Source organism: Vigna unguiculata, chromosome 6 (assembly GCF_004118075.2).
Source record: "Vigna unguiculata cultivar IT97K-499-35 chromosome 6, ASM411807v1, whole genome shotgun sequence".
Lineage (NCBI taxonomy): Eukaryota > Viridiplantae > Streptophyta > Magnoliopsida > Fabales > Fabaceae > Vigna > Vigna unguiculata.
Window position 1 is genome coordinate 30,889,612 of NC_040284.1, and position 22,178 is coordinate 30,911,789.

General features: G+C 29.1%; 4 protein-coding genes and 1 non-coding gene across 6 annotated transcripts; 3 read left to right on the plus strand and 2 right to left on the minus strand.

Moving 5' to 3' along the window:
• The first annotated feature begins 1,693 nt into the window (after positions 1-1,693).
• LOC114188923 (protein trichome birefringence-like 19) lies at positions 1,694-3,250 on the plus strand. Its single transcript, XM_028077593.1, has 2 exons — positions 1,694-2,197; positions 2,391-3,250. The coding sequence occupies exons 1-2, from the start codon at positions 1,775-1,777 to the stop codon at positions 3,171-3,173; spliced, it is 1,206 nt and encodes a 401-aa protein (XP_027933394.1). The 5' UTR covers positions 1,694-1,774; the 3' UTR covers positions 3,174-3,250.
• A 6,011-nt stretch (positions 3,251-9,261) lies between these two features.
• LOC114187142 (cyclic dof factor 4-like) lies at positions 9,262-11,105 on the plus strand. Of its 2 annotated transcripts, XM_028075284.1 has the most exons (3): positions 9,262-10,103; positions 10,445-10,484; positions 10,690-11,105. In XM_028075284.1, exons 1-3 carry the CDS (start codon positions 9,656-9,658, stop codon positions 10,691-10,693), a joined length of 492 nt encoding a protein of 163 aa, XP_027931085.1. In that variant the 5' UTR covers positions 9,262-9,655; the 3' UTR covers positions 10,694-11,105. The 2 variants fall into 2 exon arrangements, with proteins under 2 accessions (XP_027931085.1, XP_027931086.1); XM_028075285.1 differs by lacking the exon at positions 10,445-10,484 and having other exon boundaries at positions 9,332-10,103.
• A 4,206-nt stretch (positions 11,106-15,311) lies between these two features.
• Positions 15,312-16,175, minus strand: LOC114189172 (olee1-like protein). The gene has a single exon (XM_028077876.1). It carries the CDS (start codon positions 16,131-16,133, stop codon positions 15,618-15,620), a length of 516 nt encoding a protein of 171 aa, XP_027933677.1. The 5' UTR covers positions 16,134-16,175; the 3' UTR covers positions 15,312-15,617.
• Positions 16,176-19,899: 3,724 nt separating this feature from the next.
• Positions 19,900-20,754, minus strand: LOC114189129 (olee1-like protein). The gene has a single exon (XM_028077838.1). The coding sequence runs from the start codon at positions 20,716-20,718 to the stop codon at positions 20,209-20,211; it is 510 nt and encodes a 169-aa protein (XP_027933639.1). The 5' UTR covers positions 20,719-20,754; the 3' UTR covers positions 19,900-20,208.
• Positions 20,755-22,099: 1,345 nt separating this feature from the next.
• On the plus strand, positions 22,100-22,170 carry TRNAG-GCC. The gene has a single exon. It is a non-coding gene; the product is annotated as a tRNA-Gly (tRNA).
• Positions 22,171-22,178: the final 8 nt, after the last annotated feature.

Here is a 22,178-nt window from a genome sequence, read left to right on the forward strand (position 1 = left end):
GCTTTCGTCTATCTGGTATGACATGTTTGTAAAAAAAATATAAGAAATAAAATTAAAATTCAAGAGAGAAGTTTGGGGAGGAAATGTAAGGAGGTGTGTGAAGGGGTGATTGAGTTATTGTCTTTATTTAATTTTGTAAATGATTTTTGTTTGGATAAAATAAAATAAAAAGTTTCGTTGTTATTTATCAATAACTTAACATATTGTTAGATACTCCATTATGGGTAAAGTAGGTTACATTACATGTGGTCCATTTAACAAACGGACCAACCCAATTTGATTAATTAGGATACACATATCACGATCTCCCTCAAATTCTATCTTCAATCCAAACAAACAATAAAGTTGGGCCATGAACTCGTTTATAACCACCTTAGCAGAGGCAAACTGTAGTTAGACAATGACAAAGATTAATACTAAAAAATAAATCTTATAAGATTGTTTCTTAAGAAATAATTTTGAAATGACCGTGATAAAAAAAAAGAAAATCGAAAGCATGACTTAAATCGAATAGACTTCTTACCAAAAGTATTTTTATTTGACTTAACATCAAATTAATCCAAATTAAATCACATTAATACGAGAACTGTTAGGCTGATTCTGACCTCTAATTTATTTAAAGTCGCACACTCAACCATTAACAGTGTTTATATAACCGAATGGTTCTGCGTCAAAAGCACCCGTAAAAAATTGAATAGAAAAAAAAGTAACCATATCTACGCTATTTTGACTTTAAAGACAGAATTGAAAAAAAAAATTAATCCAAACTATAAATAAACTCCTCACGATGTTAATCTTTATCTTCACATTTTGCTAATGTTTTCTATGATGACTAAAGTATACGGATTATATACATAATATTCAAATTCAAATATAAAAATCAAACTAAATAGTTTTTAAACATTGAAATAATTTTTAAATTTAATTCTTAACATTAATAAAATATTTCAAAGATTAAAAGGGCGACTGTTTTCTATTTAAAAATAAAATGTAAGAGATTTTAACTCATTTATATATTGTGAATTGATTTTATATTTAATTTTTTTACTTTGCTATTTTTTTATATATATATTGAAGCACTTGGAAATAGACTTTAAGTTAAACTCAACTTTATAAATCGGTTTGTAAGGTGATGTTTGCAACTTGAGGAAGATTATACATTAATGGATGATCCGATAGTGGGTAGAACAATAGATCCAACAAATATCAAATTTGGGTAGGATGACTCTAACCCTAAGATTTACACTCACTTATATATTATGAAATTGTCTTATCTTTGATCAATTTAGGATCTCCAACGATTAAATAATTAAATTACTTTAAAGATCGTTTAGAAACAAAATAATCAATAATTAAAATTCTGTCAATTCTTTGTTGGCTGGGTATATTATCAGAGTTTAATATATGGTCATGACAGAGAACCTAATCTAATAAAATAAAGCACAGTAATAAAATAGTACAAGCAAAATCCTCAATATTCTTCCTTTACAAGTGTCAAGTATCTTATTATTGTTACTATTATTTTCCCTCTTATAGTTTGGTACAGAGGGCTATGTAATCAGCAAGACAGTTCTAACTAACCTGTCACAAATTTTATTATTATGATACATTAATTGTAATTGCACCATTTCAATAACCAGGAACATTGTTTAAGGAACGAGGACCGACACTGTGCTAACAACTATATACATAAACATTTTGAGAGAAGTTTATTAGTTTTCCACCTATAGTTTTTATCAGAAGCATGAGGTATCGGAGGTATTGAAAAGCAATAATGCAGCAAAAAGTTATTCCGAAAGGAGCGTTGGCACTACCACTGACCCTGCTATTGGTGGTGCTGTTCATTCCTCTGATCATAAACTTGCATGAATCATATTCTAATCTTTATTATGGTGGCAGTTTGGAAAGCGCAGAAAATTTTAGCTGCAACGTATTTTCAGGAAACTGGGTGGCTTATTCTGGAGGGCCTTACTATGACAATGAAAACTGCCCTTTCATAACGTACAAGCAAAACTGCTTCATGCATGGGAGACCCGACAGGGAGTTCCTCAAATGGAGGTGGAAACCTGACGAATGTGAGCTTCCACTGTTTGATGCCAAAAAGTTTCTGAAGCTTGTTCGCGGAAAGTCCATGGCTTTTGTTGGAGACTCAATTGGGAGGAACCAGATGGAGTCATTGTTGTGTCTCTTAAATAGTGTAAGTTTCTTATCCATTACACTTTTCTTTTCTGTCTTAAAGCATTTTAAATTATCAACCTTGACGGATTGAAACATTTCGTTGTCTAACTTGGTAATTCGATGCAAAAGTTCACTAGTTGTGGATTTTTCTTTTTTATGAATTATCAGTGCTTAATTGGAAAGAGGAAAAAAATTAACATTTAAATATTCAGGTGGCTCGTCCAGAGGACATTACAGACAGATACACGTTGAACGATGACAAATATTTCAAATGGTGGTTCTACGCACACTATAACTTCACTGTTGCAATCCTGTGGTCCCCTTTTCTGGTGAAATCCAGTCAAAAATACCTGAACGACACTTCTTTCGTCAACGCCGAGAACCTTTACGTGGACGAAGCAGATGAAGCTTGGACCACCCACATTGCAAATTTCGACTACGTTATTTTCTCAGGAGGACAATGGTTCTTTCGACCACTAACGTTCTACGAAAAGGGCAGGGTTGTGGGGTGCCAAAAGTGCCATAACCTGACGACAGACCCGTTAAACTTGTACGGTTACAGGAACGCATTACGAACGGCTTTTAGAACGGTGGTGAAGCTAGAAGGGTTCAGGGGGATGGTGATTTTGGTGACTCATTCGCCGAACCATTTTGAGAATGGTGGGTGGAACAACGGTGGTGGTTGTAACAGAACGATGCCCATGACAAAGGAAGAAAGTGCGTTGGTGAAACCGTATGGTCTTGAAGAGATTTACGAGACCCAAGTGGAGGAGTTTAAGGTTGCGGAAAAGGAAGGGAGAGAGAAAGGGTTACGATTTGGTCTGATGAACATAACTGGAATGATGGTTATGAGAGGTGATGGACATCCTGATAAGTATGGACAAAATTTGGATAGGAATGTGAGAATCAACGATTGCGTTCATTGGTGCATGCCTGGCCCTGTTGACACCTGGAATCAGTTCTTGCTCCGTCTCATCACAATCGCATCCTTCTAAATCTTTTCTCTTTTTCATTGCCTTATTTTGGTCATAAATAAATTCATAAATTTAAATTTGAAAAAAAAAAATTATTATTTTCACACCCATTTGGATGCTCATGCGCCACAAAATTCTGAGTCTCACTGGATTTTATTTTTCTTGCTATCAACTTTTCGTCTTTTGGGAATCTAGAGATAGATATAACGTTAACGTTTAGCTAAAGTTCGTAAAGTGGGATAACTGAATTTTGGACTTCTTTTTTAAAATTACATTTAAAAGATTGCTTTTATATAAAAGTAATAATATATATTTGTAATTACATTTTAATTAATTAGTTTTAAAATATAATCATTTATAATTTAATTAACTGAAAAAATTACTAATATTTGTATATAAAATACTAAGTTGAAATTTAATTTATGCTTCTTTATTTTTTATTTTTTGTATTAAATAATCTTAATTTTTTAAATTTAATTTGTAGAAATAACATAATATTAATTGTCACATGGAATAAAAGTTGAAATGTTGTGATGATTAATTTAATAAATTGTATTTTTATTTTATAAAAGTCAAAAAAAATATATATATATATAGTTTTTTTTTCACCTTGCTGCTTAGTTAGTTGGTCATGCGGTTTTTGGCTTTTGTTTTTTGCATTTAAGAAGTATTTTGTTCAACCTTAATTGTTAATGAATTTAAGGTACCATTTTCAAATCTTGTGTTTAAAAAATAGAAATAATTTAGTTGATTAAATAGTGCCGGAAAGGCCTAAAATACTTATTTTTACAAATGGTTCAGCTTGATACCCAATGGTCGTTAGGATTATTTTATTTTAGTCAGATTAAATGTGTAAAAATAATAGAAATATTTTGATCCAGCTTGTTTTTTTATGTCCTTTTTCATTTGTGTTTTTCTGGATTTAGAATAATCCAAGATTTGTTTTTCTTCATATTTTTGGATTGGGACACAATGTGGTCCTAATATTGTGATTGTATCTCCATTCTCCAAATAATTTGCACAAACCATTAAAACTTATTCAAATTTATAGTTCATATTGGTGTATATGTTGTAATTGTAGGAAACGTGTTTAGATCTAACAATTACGTGTGAAGACAATAAGTAATGTTTTGTAAACATTCCACGTTCACACCACAATTCATCTAACTTTAACTGTATTTTTCTTACTTCACACCTTTTCCAAGTTCATGGTCACTTCCACTAAATTCATTACATTGCATTATGTATGATTGTTTATGTGGTTTTGATTTAGGTAGAATCTTTTGATTTGGTGGAGCTAGGATACTAAACTAGAATATTAATGTGTATAACAATGCTTTTTTATAAGGGTTAGAGTACCTCTCAAGTGCTCTTTTTAATTAAATTTATTTTTTGTTGATAAAAAAAAATGCATGATTGTTTATGTATCTTCCATTACTGTTCTGGCTACTTTAAAATACGGATGAAATTTTTTAATTAATGTGGTCATGCGTATATATGCATTTATGTGTGTGTGAAAGAGAGAAAATCACAAAATGCATAAACATAGCAATTACAACTAATGTTGAAGATGAGAAAAGGAAGTTAGGATGATGGAAAAATGACTCATCGTACCTTGGATAGCATAGGGAAAAAAAAGTTGTGTCTTTTGTGTAGTAAGGAAGAGAAAATGAGTGAGTGATGAAGAAATACGAGAAAAATAAACAAGTGATGAGAGAGTCGTTAATTATAAGGTTTAAAAGAAACAAATTTGCATGAATTGATTAAAGTTAAAAAAAATAGGCGGTTTGTTTTTTTATTAGTAACCAGAACCCTTAAATTTAATATATATATATATATATATATATATATTGTTTAAATCCACATCTGTGTAAATCAGTGTTTAACAAATTAAAATTATTTGATCAATAATTTTGTTACTTTATTTTTAGAAAAAAATCATTTGACGAAGGATGAAGAACTTGCTTTGAGCTTGATTTAAGATTTGAGATGATAGATAAGATAAATCTTTCAACTCACTTTTATATATATATATATATATATATATATATATATATTAATTTTGATTTCTTAATTCTAAAATAATAACTAATTTATAAAATTGAAAAATATTTTTAAAAACATAAATATTTTCTAAAAATTAATTTAAATAAAGAAGATATTATTAAATATTTTCAACAATAAGTTATATAATAAACTTTATATGAGATCGAGCAAGTCATGAATGAGATCATCTTATTAGAGTCTTCTATTAAATTCGATGATAACAAATTTGAAACTGGTGTGGACAAAGTTGAAGTTGACCAATATTTTATGATATGATAGTCATTTTTTTTTATTCTATTATCATGTGTGATTGTTTTGAGTTGAGAAAATGAAGAGAAAAAATGAAATATGTATGTTTTTAATTAAAAAAATAGATTTATATATAAAAAATTTAATTTGACCTACCTGTAAAAGTTTTGTCCAAGTTTTGTCACTATTCACGTAAGAGAGTTTGGCCTACCCAACAACCGATTTGTCTAAAAATTTTGTTTAAAAGTCTGCCCGTGATGTCACATAATTCAAAAAATTAACAAAACATATTAAGGGAAAAAATTGTTTTATATTGGTTCAAAAATAGCATCAATCTGAATTAACTTGACTCAATTAATTTCCTTTTATTTTACAAAAAAGGCCACTTCTACAATGATTAAATGATAAAGGATTTGGTTTTGAAATTTTAGTTTTTGGCATTGGGGTTTCTAAAGGAGAATGTTTCTCTGATTTAAGAAGAAGAAAACGCAATCAAACTTTAATACATTAATTTTAAAATTGTGAGCAGACTTTTGCTGAGGAGACTAAAAAAATACAGAAAGACTTGGAAAGCATTCGGAAAGAAAAAGTACGTTTTATTATTTTAATTAGAATAAAGCAACTTGGTGGTTCTTTGTCTGCATTGCAATTAGAAAACAGATTAATGAGTTGGAAATGAGATAGCTTTTGAATTGATAATATAAAGATTCCTTTAGTAAAGAAATGGGCATAAGAAATCATTATAAAAAAAGTGTTGCGTACCAAAAGGGAACTTGACCCACACACACTAAATTTTAGTATTTGATGGAAAAGGGAGCAACAAACCCGTCGGAACCTGAAAAAGTTGTGTTTGGTGTGATATGTAACAGTGTTACTGTATAATAATATATATGTACATACCAAATACCATGCATCTTCATTCAATCAATATCCTCTGAAAATATTGCATGATTCTTATGATATTTTCTGCCTTTTCAAAAGCCGCAAAAAGTCTTATCTAGATTACTTATTTTCCCAACTCACATGAGAGATAGATAAACACATTATCTTTATCCCATTGCACCACACCAACCCATGTGAATTGTCCTTGTAAAATGTCATTTTCTTTCTCCTTATCAAACTTCTATTTTTTTATTTTTAGTTTATTACGTACAATTCCTTTTGCTTCACCAATAACCAAATAATCCTCCTCAATTTTAATTTCTGACCAACAATTTTATTTTTCATACTCTTTGCATGCAATAAACCCATTCTCTTGCTCCTCGTTTGAGTGAAAGTGAATTTAATCCTTTAAGTAAGATTTTTTAGATTTAACTTTAGAAATAGAAAATTTGAGTTATGAACCAAAATTTTCAACAAAGACAAAATTACTAAAGACTTCCATTTCAATATATAGTTAAAGGGATGCACTATCTATTGTTTGAAAAATATGAAGAATTTTAGTGACCAAACAGATAGAAGTGGTTTCAACTTTTAAGAAAGGCAGGAAAATCGTATGAGATATGCAATGCTGGAATCTCACGTCAATTCCTACAGATTTCATGTTAATCACTTTCGTATCTTTAACCTGATTGCGATCAATTTATCTCTATTTTTACTTCATTTAAACTTTTCAAAAATAATTTATTTTTATATGAATATCTTGATTTGATTACTACTTAATATTATATTGGACAATATCAACCTTTTATGAATTGAAGTGAGATTGTTTATTAGTTTAATCCATAATTTCAAATTTAGTATTTAATATGCAGTCAAGGTCAATGTCATTCTGAATGATAAATAGCTAATCCTCATCTATTCTACTGCAAAAAAAAAAATAGAATATATAAAGTAAGGTATACTTTACAACACACCTTTCAAAAATAAATAATAATTAAGTAAAAAATTAATTTTACTACATATATATAGGATTAAGTAGGTTTTTATTTTTAATTTTAAGTGAAAATTAGAATGAGTCTTCTTCAAAATTTTAGTCTAATTTAATTTTTAAATTTTAAAAATATATGAATTTAGTCTTTTTAATTAAACTTTTTAAATTTATTTAACGTTTTAAACACATTCTTTTTATAACATTTGAGTTGTTTACATTGTTTGATATATTTTTTCTTTATTAACTTAGAAACATATTTAAAACATTAAATAAAGTTAATAAAATTTAGTTAAAATGATTAAATTTATGTATTTTTAAAAATAGAGAATTAAATTGATCCAATGTTTCACATATAGATTAATTATAATTTTTCCTGAAAATTGTAAGACTAAAAATATATTAAAAATATATTTAATATATATATATATATATATTTATATTTTTGATTCAAAAACAGTAGAAATCATGTGGTTACTTAAACTACGTACTATTTTTTTCTATTTTTTTCCCGATAATTATTTTCTTCATTTAGTTTTATATATGTGATGTTGAAAATCAGTTTTCGGTTCGATACAAAGAACGACTAACGAGGGAAAGGAAAAAAAAAACAAACAAAATCTCTATATTGAAGGAGGGATAGAAGTTTATATGTATTTGATTTTTATTTTTAAAGATTGTTTGTCAGACCGTAACTAATTGGTCGGAGAGAGTGAACAATTCCAAGTTTAAAGCAGCTGGTATGTTTTTTTCAAAGTGAAGGGGTAGTATAAGACATAAAGTGAAAGTGTGAAATGTACAAAGAAGGGAAAAAAATATATATAAGAAAGACCTTTGCTTCTGATATGTTTTTTAAAGCACCTTTGAAAACAAATTCCAAAGTTCATACAATAGATTTTAGATAAGAAATTCATTGTTGATGAGAGTGATGATATTTAGGAAAAAAGTATGTATAACTTAAAAGAAGAGAAGAGAACAAAATGAGGCTAATTTTTTCATTTTTCTTTTCTTTTCAATTCATTATTCTTCAACCAAATAGTATGTGAAACAAAATGGATAATAAACATGATGTCGTATTGGTGTGTCTCATAACCCTAAAGGAAATATTGGCATTGACACCAAGCTTTAGAAGATTAAGTGAAAATCAGTTATTACTAAGATTAGAACAGGGTGATGGGCAAGGAGAACCAACCAACCGAAATGTCACATCCGAATGGCATATCTAAGTATCTTAATTATGTAACCAAGAAAAATTTTGTGTATTGGTTTTAAGAACATGTTGTTAATTAGCAATATCCTTTTCCAGCAAACATCCGTTTGTTCAAAGCTTCACCTAGACATTTCCTTTTGGAACTTTTCTACATACATGTGGCACTGTGCGCAAATAGTAGAATGGTACCATAACATTAAACCATTGATGTCTAAAAGCAAACTTAGTATTGGACATGCCTTTATAATGTTGTTCTTGAATTATTTTAGGAAAACTAATAGGAAAGAGAAAAGGCAATACTTTTCAGCTAGCAAGATCTTTGAGCTACCTTACTTTTTGAAATAGAATACTTGAAGAATTTGGCCAAAACAAGTTTCTTTCTTCTTTCTTTCGCATATATTATTATGCAGAGTACATGCATCCCCTTTCCACTGCCTTTTGACACTTTGCAAGCGATCTATCTGGACTGGCCCCACCTCGTGGACATTTTAGCACTGCATGATGATATCGTAGACTAACTGCACTGGATAAATAATAAACACTTTTCGAGTTAAGTAATCATGTATAATTAATTATGTTCAAAGGAGAAATTGAGATACATTTTCTTACCTAAAACTACTTTGACCTCAACACCTTTTTCAGTTAAATACACAATTCTCTCCTTATGAATCTCACTTTCTTTTGATAAATTGCGGTTGGATATATATATTTTTTTGTTTGAAACAGATGTGGTAATTAAGTCTATTACGCAATAACATGTTATTTACTTATAGCAGTTGAGGTTATTTATTTATTTATTTATAGAAGCAACTGTTTCAGCCTCTGTTATGTCAATTAAGCAAGTAAGTTGGGAGGAAAATAAAGATAGTGCTAAGCTTTCTGCTGCATAGTACCCTCCTTTTTTTCTCTTTAGTTGTTCTTCTGACAAAGAACTTTACACCCCACCTAAGTTTAGTTTTTGGCGCGTACCACGTGGATTTCATGCCGTGGTTTTATGATTGTACTAACTAACAAACACTTTTCGCTTTATATATGAGCCTAAGCACATATAAAAGCACTTCCATAATATAATTCCTCCCTCAACGCCAACAAAAACCTTCTGAGTTAAGAAAGAAAACTCTGTTAGAAATGGCCGAGGAATCTCAAGGGATTAAGCTGTTTGGCGCAATGATTAGACTGAACAGTGAGGAGGTAAAGAAGGGAGAAAAGGGAAGGGAATACAACAAGAGGGAGGAGAAGAGAACAGAGAAGATAATAGCGTGTCCAAGATGCAAGAGCATGGAAACTAAATTCTGTTACTTCAATAACTACAACGTTAATCAGCCGAGGCATTTTTGTAAGAGCTGCCAGAGGTATTGGACTGCTGGTGGGGCCCTCCGAAACGTCGCCGTCGGAGCCGGTCGTCGGAAGGGCAAGCCGCCTGGTCATGGTGGCGCTGAGTTCCCCGATGGGGCTGTCTATGAAAGTTCCGAAGATGAGAACAAATTTGAGATGGGAAATAGGTTGCTTTCGGAAGAGGTTCACACTGATTTCCGGCAAATTTTCCCGGCGGCAAAGCGGCGGAGGACTCCATCAGGTGGGTGGTTATCCGTCTCATGCTCTTCTTATCTTATCTCTACTTTTTCTCCGGCGGCCAAGCGGCGGAACATTCTTATGCATTCCTATCCATGAATTTAGAAAATATGTAATTTGGTTTTTTCACTCTAAAATTTTCATGTTATAAAAATAATTAAACATATACAGGTTTTTAAAGGTTGGAAACTAAATCAATAAATACAACAACAACTAAATCAATAACTTCACCATATTTAGTAAATATTACAAAGATTAAAAATATTTATTTTTATTTATTTCAGAAAAATTAAATAAGCATGTTGGATATGTATAATAACTTTTTTTTTCTTTTATCCTATATAGATAAAATTTGGAGAAGTAATTATATTCAGAGATCCAAGAGGTATAACCAATGACCTCTATTTTTTTTTTTCAACCATAGTTTTTCTTTCATTTCTTTCAAATAGTAAAATTGGTGAAAATTTATTGGTTAAACCTATTCACATATCAGGAATGTGACTAATTATAAAATTTTTTTCATTTATTTCCCTTAAAATGTGTTTTGAACGGTCCAAAATATATTGTAAAGGAACTGTTTTTTTGTGCAGTTGAGCATGAAGGTCAATAAAATGATCTAGGAATTGAAAGCAAGGAACATGTGGACTTACATAGGAACAAGAAGAAGAATTCAAAAACGACGGAGCAAAGCGTGTCTTGAAGATGTGAACACCTCAAAAATATTCCGTGGCATTAAATCAATGGATGATGCTAAGCTACGTGACACATTCACATTAGTTTTTTCCTCTTTGCTAAACTCCATTGTCCATATATATGAAGGTTTTATCTTTTAAGCCATCAATGTACTTCACATAATTGGCTAAGTGGGTTTCACACCATCTTTCACACCATTGCCATCCACGAAATTCATGTATATATTCACATAATATTCTTCAAATATTGCTCACTGGACAAAGAGATAGGATTCATAAAGTTTACATCAAAACAAGTATATATATTATATATATTGTAGTGCAATTTGTCGTTTCAGCTTTTTAATTTATTCACACTTTTCTCTTTGCTTCTCTTGACTGTGGTTGTTCTAGAGGCCGGCCGATAAACCTTATACCAAATCAATAAAATTTTGAAGAAAGAATTTCCAATTTCGCAGAACAATACCAAGATTCCAATCTTATGCTTTATAACTATGACGTTATCATTGGAAAAATTTTATTGAAAGAATTATCCTATTGAAAAGGGCATTTCATCTTTCTTTTTTCATGATTTCAAATATTAAATAATATTTTTTTATGATTAATTGACAGCTTGTGCTAATCATGTATATTACAAAACTGTTATAATTATGTTGTAGTTGAGGTTGAATTTGTCCTTTTCTTTTCTTTGAATAAACATCAGCAACCAATAAAGTACATTTGTATAATCAAGCTATATGTTTAACCAACGACTTCTCAGAGATTAATTATAGGTTGCGTTTAGCTTAGTGTTTTCGTCTTACTTTGCTCTTCATTACTTATTCAAAAAGCATAAACTTACTTTATAGTATTTGTTTAATTATTAGGTTAAAATATTTTTTTGTCTATCGTCAAGTTAAATCAGTCTTAATTTTGTTTTTTGCACAAATAAGTTATAATTTTTGTCAATTTTGTTTAATTTGGTCCTTTTTTGTTAATATCGTTTAAATCATTAACAACCATTAACCGTGAGGGTTATATGTCACTTTGTGATTTTTTTATTTTTATTTGTATTCTTTTATTTTTTAAATGTACACATGTCAATCCAACAACGTGCCACTTGTCAGAGTAAATGTTTTATATTAAATTTAGTCTCTATATTTGTTATAATGATGTGAATTTAATATATTATATAAAAATATTCAATAAAAAGTGTGAATTTTGATATAAAAATTAAATTTGATTTCAATTTGGAGAGGAACATAATTGGTTATGTTAACAAAAATTGAGATATATGGAACAAAAATAACGAATATAGGAACCAAATTGAATATCAAATATTGACTCTGACACGTGACATGCTACTGGGTTGACACATGAACACTTAGAAAAATTGAAAAAATATTAAAAGATATTAAAAAGATTAAAAAAAAAAATCACATAGTGATAAGTGATGATTTAGTGAGCCAACCCATCACAGGTTGATGATTTAGTGAGCCAACCCAACCCGCTCACCTTTAGCGAGCCAAAAAAATTCGAACCCAGCCCGACCCACTACGGGTTGGTGGGTTAAACGGGTTGGCTCACGGGTTCACTTAATTAAAAAAAATACAATTTTTTTATTTATTTTTCAGTCAAAACTAAATTATAATTCTAATTAAAATCTAAATAAACTTTAATATAATCCAAATACAAACCAAAATCAAAAAAATACAAATTATTTATATGTTGGCTAAAAAAACAACCTAACATGACCCACATGTAAAACCCAACTTAATAAAAAACACTTGTGTGACCCTTTTATCTACGGGTTGGTGAGCCAACCCGGCTCATCCGGGTTGAACCCGTGGTGAACCGGGTTGGCTCGCGGATTCCAGCCCATTTTGACAACACTCTATTCATAACCCGTTAATGATTTAGACGGTGTTAGAAAAAAACCAAATTAAACTAAATTAACGAAAATTAAAATCTATTTAAACATAAAACCAAATTACGACTGATTTGACAAAATTACAAAAATTAGGAAAAAAATATTTTAACCTAATTATTAATGCTTTATCTTATTAGGTGCATGGGTTTATAAAATTAGCGCCGTCATTTTATACATATTTTTCTTGTAATAATAATCTTCCTGGAATCACATTCCTTCATCCATGACGACAAAACATATTATTCATATAAGATAAACCGTTTGAAATGGGATTTGATGTTAACTTATAGGTTCCCTTGTTAATTAATACACTATTAGACATATTTTATATCACTTTATTTTCTTTTGCCACTTGTCATTCATATATATATATATATATATATATATATATATATATATATAATATACTATTAGTCAGTAGATGAATAACAAAGCTTCAAATTATTATATCATTGTGAAAGTAAATGAAATGTCCTTTGAAAAAAAAAATGAGATTTGATTCTGCTCACGGCAAATGATCAATAATAGCTCATTTTTATATTCCGTAAACTTCGGTTCCGATGCACTAATCTGTAATTTGTGACCTTATGAGACAATCATTTTCTCACAAAAAGTTTGTCCGTAAATAAATAAAAAATAATTGGTTGTTACATTTCTTGTCATTTAACTAAATTTTCAAATTTCAAAGAAGAAATTTTAGAATAATACATCAAATGTTAGTCAATGAAAGTAATGTTATCGACAATTTAGTTTCTAAAAATTAAAAAATATATATTAAATTTTTTAAAATTACTAGGGGTAGAAAAATTACTTAATTTTAAGGCTTAATTAGTGATTTATTCCTCTAACCGGTTTTTAAGGTGAGGTTTGCATCTCACTTATATATTATGAAATTGCCTTATCTTTAGTAGATGTGGAACTTTCAATACACCCTCTCACGCCGAGGTATATACATCTCGTGAGTGAGACTAGAAATTAATGGGTAGTCCGTTGATGGCCCGATAACGGGTGGAACAGAATGTCCAAGAACTTTCGCTAGGATAGACTTTTTTAAACAATGACTCTCCTCTTATTATTTTTTGGTTCAATTTAGTTATTCAATCTTTTGAAAATGTTCAATTTGATCTCTTTATCAATTTTTTATTCAATTTAGTCCTATTTCTTTTTTCTTTTTTTAACGATCCAATTTTATCCTCTCCGATTTGAGATCAAATTAGTAATTAAGCTTAATTACAACGTATATATACATGTTAAAATATTTTTTTTTATAATTTATATATCAAATTACTCTACCTACATACTAAAATTATTTTATTTTTTACACTCCACCTAAATGAGCATGATGGAAACCATCCATGGAAACCCCAAAGTGGCCTTCATTACAAGAAATCCTCTATTAACAAATAATTTTAGTGACAATAAATTGTTAGTCACTATAGTAATCAATTTAAATAGTAATTTATAAATAAAAAATTATTTGTTACTAAAATAGTAACTATTATGAATAAAAAATTATAAATAGTTTCCAAAATTTAGCCACCAAGATTTTGATTACCAAATGAATTAGAATATAAATTGGTCACTAAATATTAAATACCATGGTTTTAACTACGAAAGAAATTAGTTCCTAAATTAGTTTATATTTAATTAATAACCAATTTAACGATCAATTTTTTATTCATAATAGTGACTATTTTAATAACTAATAATTTTTTATTTTTTAAATTAATATTTAAATTAGTTACTATAATGATTAACAAATTTTGATCAATAAAATTGGTTATTATTTAAGACTTTTCTTATAGTGTTCTAAAACATGTTGTTTCAGTTTCTTTTCACTAATTTTCTTACTAAACTTTATTTTGTATTGTACAATTGAAAATATTTTTTTATTTTTCATTTCAATATGAAATATATATTTTATTTTGCTTTCCAAAATTTACAATCTAAAATAAAAGAAATATAAATTTCAGATTGTATAACCTAAAATTCAAAATTTATATTTCGAATACTACAATCCGAAATCCTTTCTTTATTTTGTATTTTAAATTGTAGAATTAAAATGTATATAATCTTACAATAAAAAAACGAAAAAAATCATTTTTTTTTTCAAATATATGGAGTTGCAGGTAAAAAGTACGGAGATGAGGAAGAAGCCCCGTATCCAGCAAAGATGGCCCAACACAAAATGGAGCACCATGTGCATCAAATCACAAAGGCCCATCTTGGCAAAACAAAGATGTTTTCTTGGCAAACCCAAATATGCAACGCCAACTCTTTACACGTTACTTAGTTTCTTATTCCAAAGAAACATGTAAATGCCAAATTAATTCACAGTATCAATTTGTCAACACCTATTATTTTAAACATCTCATCAATATCTATCAATTCTCTCTACCTGTATAAAATTATATTTTGTTTTCCTTATCTGTAATTTATTATTAATTATTTTTCTAAAATTAAACTGGAACTGAGTTTCCTTATTATTTTAATAAAATTCAGCAGTGACTTGAATGACAAAAAAAAAAAAAAAAGAGAGACAGCTCATTAAAGGTGATTTTTTAGAAATCCTGTATGTAGCTGAAATAAAAAGAAGTTGGTTGATTCCATGCAGCAGAGGAAAGGGAATTTATAGAAATAAAGTGGGTGGAATTAGAAAATGAGAGAGTATTACAAGGCAAAGGATGGTGTAGAAAAACTCATCCGAAGGCCAAACTAACACATTACTATTACTATTAAGCAAACATCTTGATTATTAAATTAAATAAATATATAAAAGGGATGGAAAAAAAACATGAAGAGCCCTTCTTCAGCCATAGCAGCAGGAACAAAACCTAACAGTGATACCTAGGCATGTTTTTGATGTATCCGACGCATGAGGTTTTGTTTTGTTATGGTTGGATATTGGAGGGTTTGTTCAGACACTGGGGATGGGAGTGCCATCTTCGTTGATTCCAAGCTCTTTAAAGAGGTCCATGCAGCCAGGGAGACGGTCCTTCTTGAGGAATCCGAGAGGGTTAGCCTGGCGAATGTTGGAGACGATTCCATTGTTCTTGGTGATGCTGATTCTGGCAGCTTGTTGGAGGTGAGCCTCTTTGTCAACCTCATTGCAATCTGCTCTTGGGCTCTTCACAAGGATCACCTCACAGGTGTCTTCCTCGTGGTCTCCGTCCACCTCCATTTTGTAAGCTCCAATTGCACTTGTCGTTGTTTCTTTGTTGAATGTCACATTCTTTGCGTTGTCTACCTGTGAGCACATCACACGCACAGTCGCACCTTCTAGAAACTCAGACATCTTCGTCAGGAACTGAACACGACATGTGTCACAGTAAACAACTCCCTCTACAAAGAACCGATCTTTGGCACAGGTTGAGCCTAGGAAGGATAAGAAGCAGAGGGCGGAGGCAAGGACGATGACTGAGGACTTTGCCATTGCGAATACTGGTTATTGGTTTAGATGAGAATTAGATGCAGATGAAGATGTTGATGATAGAGGAAGAAGAGAGGATTGCTTTTTATACATGCGGTTCATCCTATATTTGTCTACGCTTGAAACATGGTTTTGATCCGACTTTTGCTCCTTTATTTTAAGCTTTGTTTACAATTATGGTACTCTCGAACTAGTTTGAGGTTGCTAGGTCAAATAGAAAATCAAAACCACAAATGTGAAATGTATTATTAGCAATGAAGACGATATCCACTTTTAAATTTAAAAATAGAAAAAGAAATAATGATGTAAGAGATGTTTGTTTACAATCGATTTTTCTTTTAAATGTAGTTCCAATATTGAAATAATATATTAACATAATAAATATAAATAAAATAGGAGGTATATAAAATAATAATAATAATAATAATAATATATTTAATTATAAAGTGGGTATATAAAATGAAAAGGGAGGTATAAAATAATATATATTTTCTTTGTGTCTAGATCTAAAGAGCTGTCAAAACGGGTAATTCGGTCTGACCTGGCTCGACCCACCACGGTTGATGATTTAGTGAGTCAACCCAATTCGGCTCACTTTTTAGCAAGGCAAAAAAATTCGAATCCTGCCCGGCCCACCACGGGTTGACGGGTTAAACGAGTTGGCTCATGGGTTCACTTCATTAAAAAAAATACAATTTTTTTATTTTTTTCAGTCAAAATTAAATTGTAATTCTAATTAAAATCTAAATAAACTTTAATACAATCCAAATGCAAACCAAAATAAAAAAAATACAAATTATTTATGTGTTGGATAAAAATACAACCTAACATGACCCAAATGTAAAACCCAACTTAATAATAAAAAAAAAACACTTGTGTGACCCTTTTATCTGCGGGTTGGTGAGTCAACCCGGCTCACCACGGGTTCAATCCGGATGAGCCCAGTCAAAAATCAACCCGCATTGAAATTTGTAAAAAAATTTCAACTCAACCTGACCAAACCCGTGGTGAACCAAGTTGACTCGCGGATTCCATCCCATGTTGACAGTTCTAGATCTAATGTATCCTTATATAAATATGATATGCAATTTAATTTCAATAATTACGAATTAAGTAAATAAAGGCTACTACAATTTTTTTAGCAATAACTTAACTATCAAATTGTTAAAATATCCGGTTACATGGAAGAAAATTATTTTAATATTAAATTTTATTTGTTAAGAAATCTTTGCAAAGAAAAAGCTATTGATCTAGTTCATTTCAAAAGTCAAGATCGACATGTTCACAAAAGCTTTTTAAATGGAAGTTATTTTTGAAGTTTAAAAGACTTAATAGGACTTATTACTTCCTATAATACTTAGCAGTTTCTAATGTATCTTTTAAAAGATTATATCATTTTTATTGAAATATAGAAAAATAGAAAAAATCATATAAAGATAAAATTTTCTATTTTTAATAACTAATATCGAGATTATGCTTTAAATAACGTTTATTTTAAGATGAGTTAGAAAGTAACATAATAGTTAAAAATGAGTAAAATAAATAATGTATAAGTAAAAGAAATATAGATTTATTATCTTAAAATTTTAAATTAAATATAAACAAATTATTTACACTTGCCGATTTTTCCTGTAAAGTCAAATATAAACAAATTATTTTATTTGTCAAAAGTTTATTTGTTAATTCCTCCAAATGTATTTGTGTTGAAGTAATTATTATAATAATTGGGCATGACAAAACTGATACGATAGATGATAGTTGTCTTGTTTGTCCTAGATTGTGTTGATAGTTGAATATTTGTTATAATCCTGCACCAAAATATAAAGTTCTGAATTCCAAAAACGTTTCATATTGATATTATTAGACATGTGAGTCAGTTGTAAATCTGTTAATAGCAGGTAATCTTTTAATCATATGATAAAGTTTATCCTCAGATTTCATGTTCTGGTTAAACTTAATCGGTACAAATAACAAAATTATTATATCTTTTGAATAAAGCACCAGTGGTCCAATGGTAAAATAATATTTTGCCACGGTACAGATCCGATTTAATATTTCTAAAATATTTTTAATATTTTTAATATTTTTAAATATCAAGTAAAACATAAATTTAATATTTACAATATTTTTAAATGACAAATAAACCTTAAATTTAATTTTTTAAATATTTATAACATTTATAATAATTTTAAATATTAATTTTATAAATATTAGTATATTAAGAATATAATTATTAGAAGAAAAAAATTGTTAATTATATTCTAATAATATTATAATTATTATATTCTATTTAATAATTGAATCTAAAAATTATATTTAGTTTATAATTAAATATAATAATTTATTATTGAATTTTAAAAACAATTAATACAAATGTCAGGTTTAACAAAAATATTAAAATAAAATTTATACACAAATAAAATTTGATTTTAATTCGAAGGGACAAAATTACGTTATTTAATTAAAATTAGAATTGAATTAAACAAAAATAACGAATATAAGAACTAAATTAAACAAAAAACAATGACATAACTATTAACAGACATGTGATACATGACACAATGTTGACTTAACATGTGAAATATTTTAAATTAAAAAAAGTAAAGAAAGAATAAAAAAAAAATACCATATACTGACACATAACATGTACTGTTCACAAACGTTAACCATTTAAATTTAAACACTATTAATAAAAAAATCAAATTGACAAAAAATTGTAAAAATTGATGAAAATTATGATCCAATAAAATACTGAACCAAAATAAAGACCAAATTAAACAAAAAATAACAAAAATAGAAATCAAATAAATATTTAAGTGAGAAATTATTTATCATTTTGTTATCTTCTCTTTTACCACATTGTTTGGTATGAAAAAAAAATCATTCATATTATATACATTTACTATTATTAAATAAAGAGATTCATCTTTTTTATGTCTACATTTTCTTATTCATCTGTATCATTTTAAAACTATTTTTTTTTTCAAATTCGAATAATTATTTATAATGAAAAAATATTTTTTAATTTTATCTTTTTAATAACTATTTTTTGAATTCAAATAATTATTTATAGTAAAAAATTATTTATATAATAAAAACTGTTTTATAATTTAATTAGATTTTGTTAAAATAAAAGAAAGTCCACTAGTATTTTATAAAAAAAGGGTGAGAGTGGAGTGATTTTGAACTGCTCGTTTGGGCTTTAGGGTGAGGAAGACAAGATTGATGTATAAGCCATTTGCCTCGGCGGGTTTGGTTTATGAATATATAGTAACCACAACCAAATTGTTCACAACATTTTCATAATGTTGAAAAAATACATCCCACAAATTTCTACACACATTTACATTTATTATTTTACCATTTAGTTATTATTTTTTTATAAATACAAAAAATAATTTTTTAATAACTAAAATATTCTTAAAAGTGAATTGTCAAGTGATACATCTAATGTAATAAAAAAAAAATACATTTTTCAAAAAAATAACTGATTTCAACAAAGGCATCATGTGAGTGAGTGTAGCCGGTTAAAGTTACCTTTATCCTCCCATATGCTATAAAAGATTAAAGTTAACAATCTAAGTATATGAGAACTGAGTTGCAAGAATGTTATATAAGCTAGAGGGGATAAAGTTAACAATGAAGCAACATTTTTGTCCTAACATTCATAAATTATAGATTATCATAAAATATAAGGTGATTAATCAAATTCCTTTACGACCTTTAAGGAAATTTTATGTTTTTTTGTTTGACCATCATTTTCCAACATAAATATTAACTTAGATTCTCATTGACTTCACCATGCTACAAATAATGTTTTTAACTTAGTTTATCAAATCTTCTTATTCTTTATTACTCAAATTGCACCAATCCCTATCAAAAGGAGAAAAAGTGCACTGAACAAGGTGGAATGCTGGTTGAGAGTAAATTTGCAGCCATAACTTATGATGACTTTGAGAAATACCAAATCTAGAGTAGTAGTATTTGTTTCTGACCTAACTTAGACTTAATTAAAAATTTTGTTGCTCCAGGAACAAGGGTTTGAATATTGTTGAAGAGGTTGGATTGAAGGAGTTGTTTAGGGGATGGGGGTGCCATCTTCGTTGATTCCAAGCTCTTTGAAGAGGTCTGCGCAACCAGGGAGACGATCCTTCTTGAGGAATCCAAGAGGGTTAGGCTGACGGAGATTGGAGACGATTCCACTGTTCTTGGTGATGCTGATTCTGGCAGCCTGTTCAAGGTGAGACTCTTTGTCAACCTCACTGCAATCTGCCCTTGGGCTCTTCACAAGGGTCACCTCACAGGTGTCTTCCTCGTGGTCTCCGTCCACCTCCATTTTGTAAGCTCCCAATGCATTTGTCGTTGTTTCTTTGTCGAATGTCACGTTCTTTGCATTGTCAACTTGTGAGCACATCACACGCACAGTCGCACCTTCCAAGAACTCAGACATCCTAGTCAGGAACTGAACACGACATGTGTCACAGTAAACAACTCCCTCTACAAAGAATCGGTCTTTGGCACAAGCCGACCCCAGCAACGATAATAAGCAAAGGGCGGAGGCAAGGATGATGATCGAAAACTTTGCCATTGCGAATAATGTTTATTGTTTTATTTCAGATGAAGATGAAGATGTTGGTGAAGAGGAGGAAGAGGTGATTGCGTTTTATACCCATGGGGTGAGTTTAATGTGAGGTTGTGGTTCATTGTTAAAATTATTGTTGTTTTGACCCTGTTTTTTCTCTCTTCTTTTTATGGCCTTTAATAATTATGCTACTCTCTCACTAGTTTGAGGTTGCTGGGTCAATCAGGAAATCAAAACCACAAAAGTGAAATGTATAATTAGCAATGAACATATTCATACCTCATTGGCTAATTGCATAATTAATAGTTGCATTTACCTAATATACGTATCCAGTTTAATAAGAAAACATAAAAGAAATATTTATTTAAAAGATATTTGTTTACAATCCATTATGCTTTCAATAAAAGAATATATAAAGATAATAATAATAAATATAAATGTAAATAAAATGGTATAATAAATAATATATTTTCTTGTTGTTTTGATAATAAAATATCGTATTCGTACACGAAATGCAATTTAATTTGAATTATTCATATTAAAATGATAGGATTAATTTTTCAAATGAATTTTTTTCTTCATTCACATTTTTTTAACTCATCAAAGACCATATATAATACCTCATTTAGCAGCTCTTTAAACTTCAAGAATAATTAAGTCTTGGTGAATATGTCATGATGAGTTGACCTTAATTTTTGGAATGAACTAGATCAATAATTTATTCTCTGTGCTTTACTTCTGAGTAAGATTGGATTTTTTTGATAATTTGATTGTTAACTTATCGTCATTAAAAATTGCAGAAGCCTTTATTTACTTGAAATGTATTCATTCAATATCTTTCCTTAACTAATATGGCTTGACAAACACAATTTGTAGTTGTAATAAATTTAGTTTTAGTACAAGTAATTATATGTTGCTTTTTAAAAGACCATGAAATGTGCATGTTCCAAGCATAGATTTGAAATAAGTACTTGTTTTCTATCATATAGTTTACGTACATAATCAGTATTTATAAATCTAATCAAATCACATTTTTTGTCTCCAAATTATAGGTGCTTGTAAATAAAGAAAAAATCTTTTAAAAATTACAAATATAATTGAAGTACAAATTTTCATGTATAGGCTAATCAAACTCACAAAATACATTATATTACCTACCTAGTTGGTGTAGAAATATTCTTTCAATCATGATCTTTAACAGACATACACATATTGAACTTTAACAGTCAGTTGTAAATCTGTAAATAATCAGGTAATATTTTATTCATATGATCGAATTTAAAATGCGAGATAAACTCTATCCTCAGAATTCATAGAATTCATATGGAGTTGTTGTGGTTAAACTAAAGCTATGGCAAATAAAAAATTATTTCATATTTTAAACAAAGCACCAGTGGTCTAGTGGTAGAATAGTACCCTGCCACGGTACAGACCCGGGTTCGATTCCCGGCTGGTGCAACTTTTTG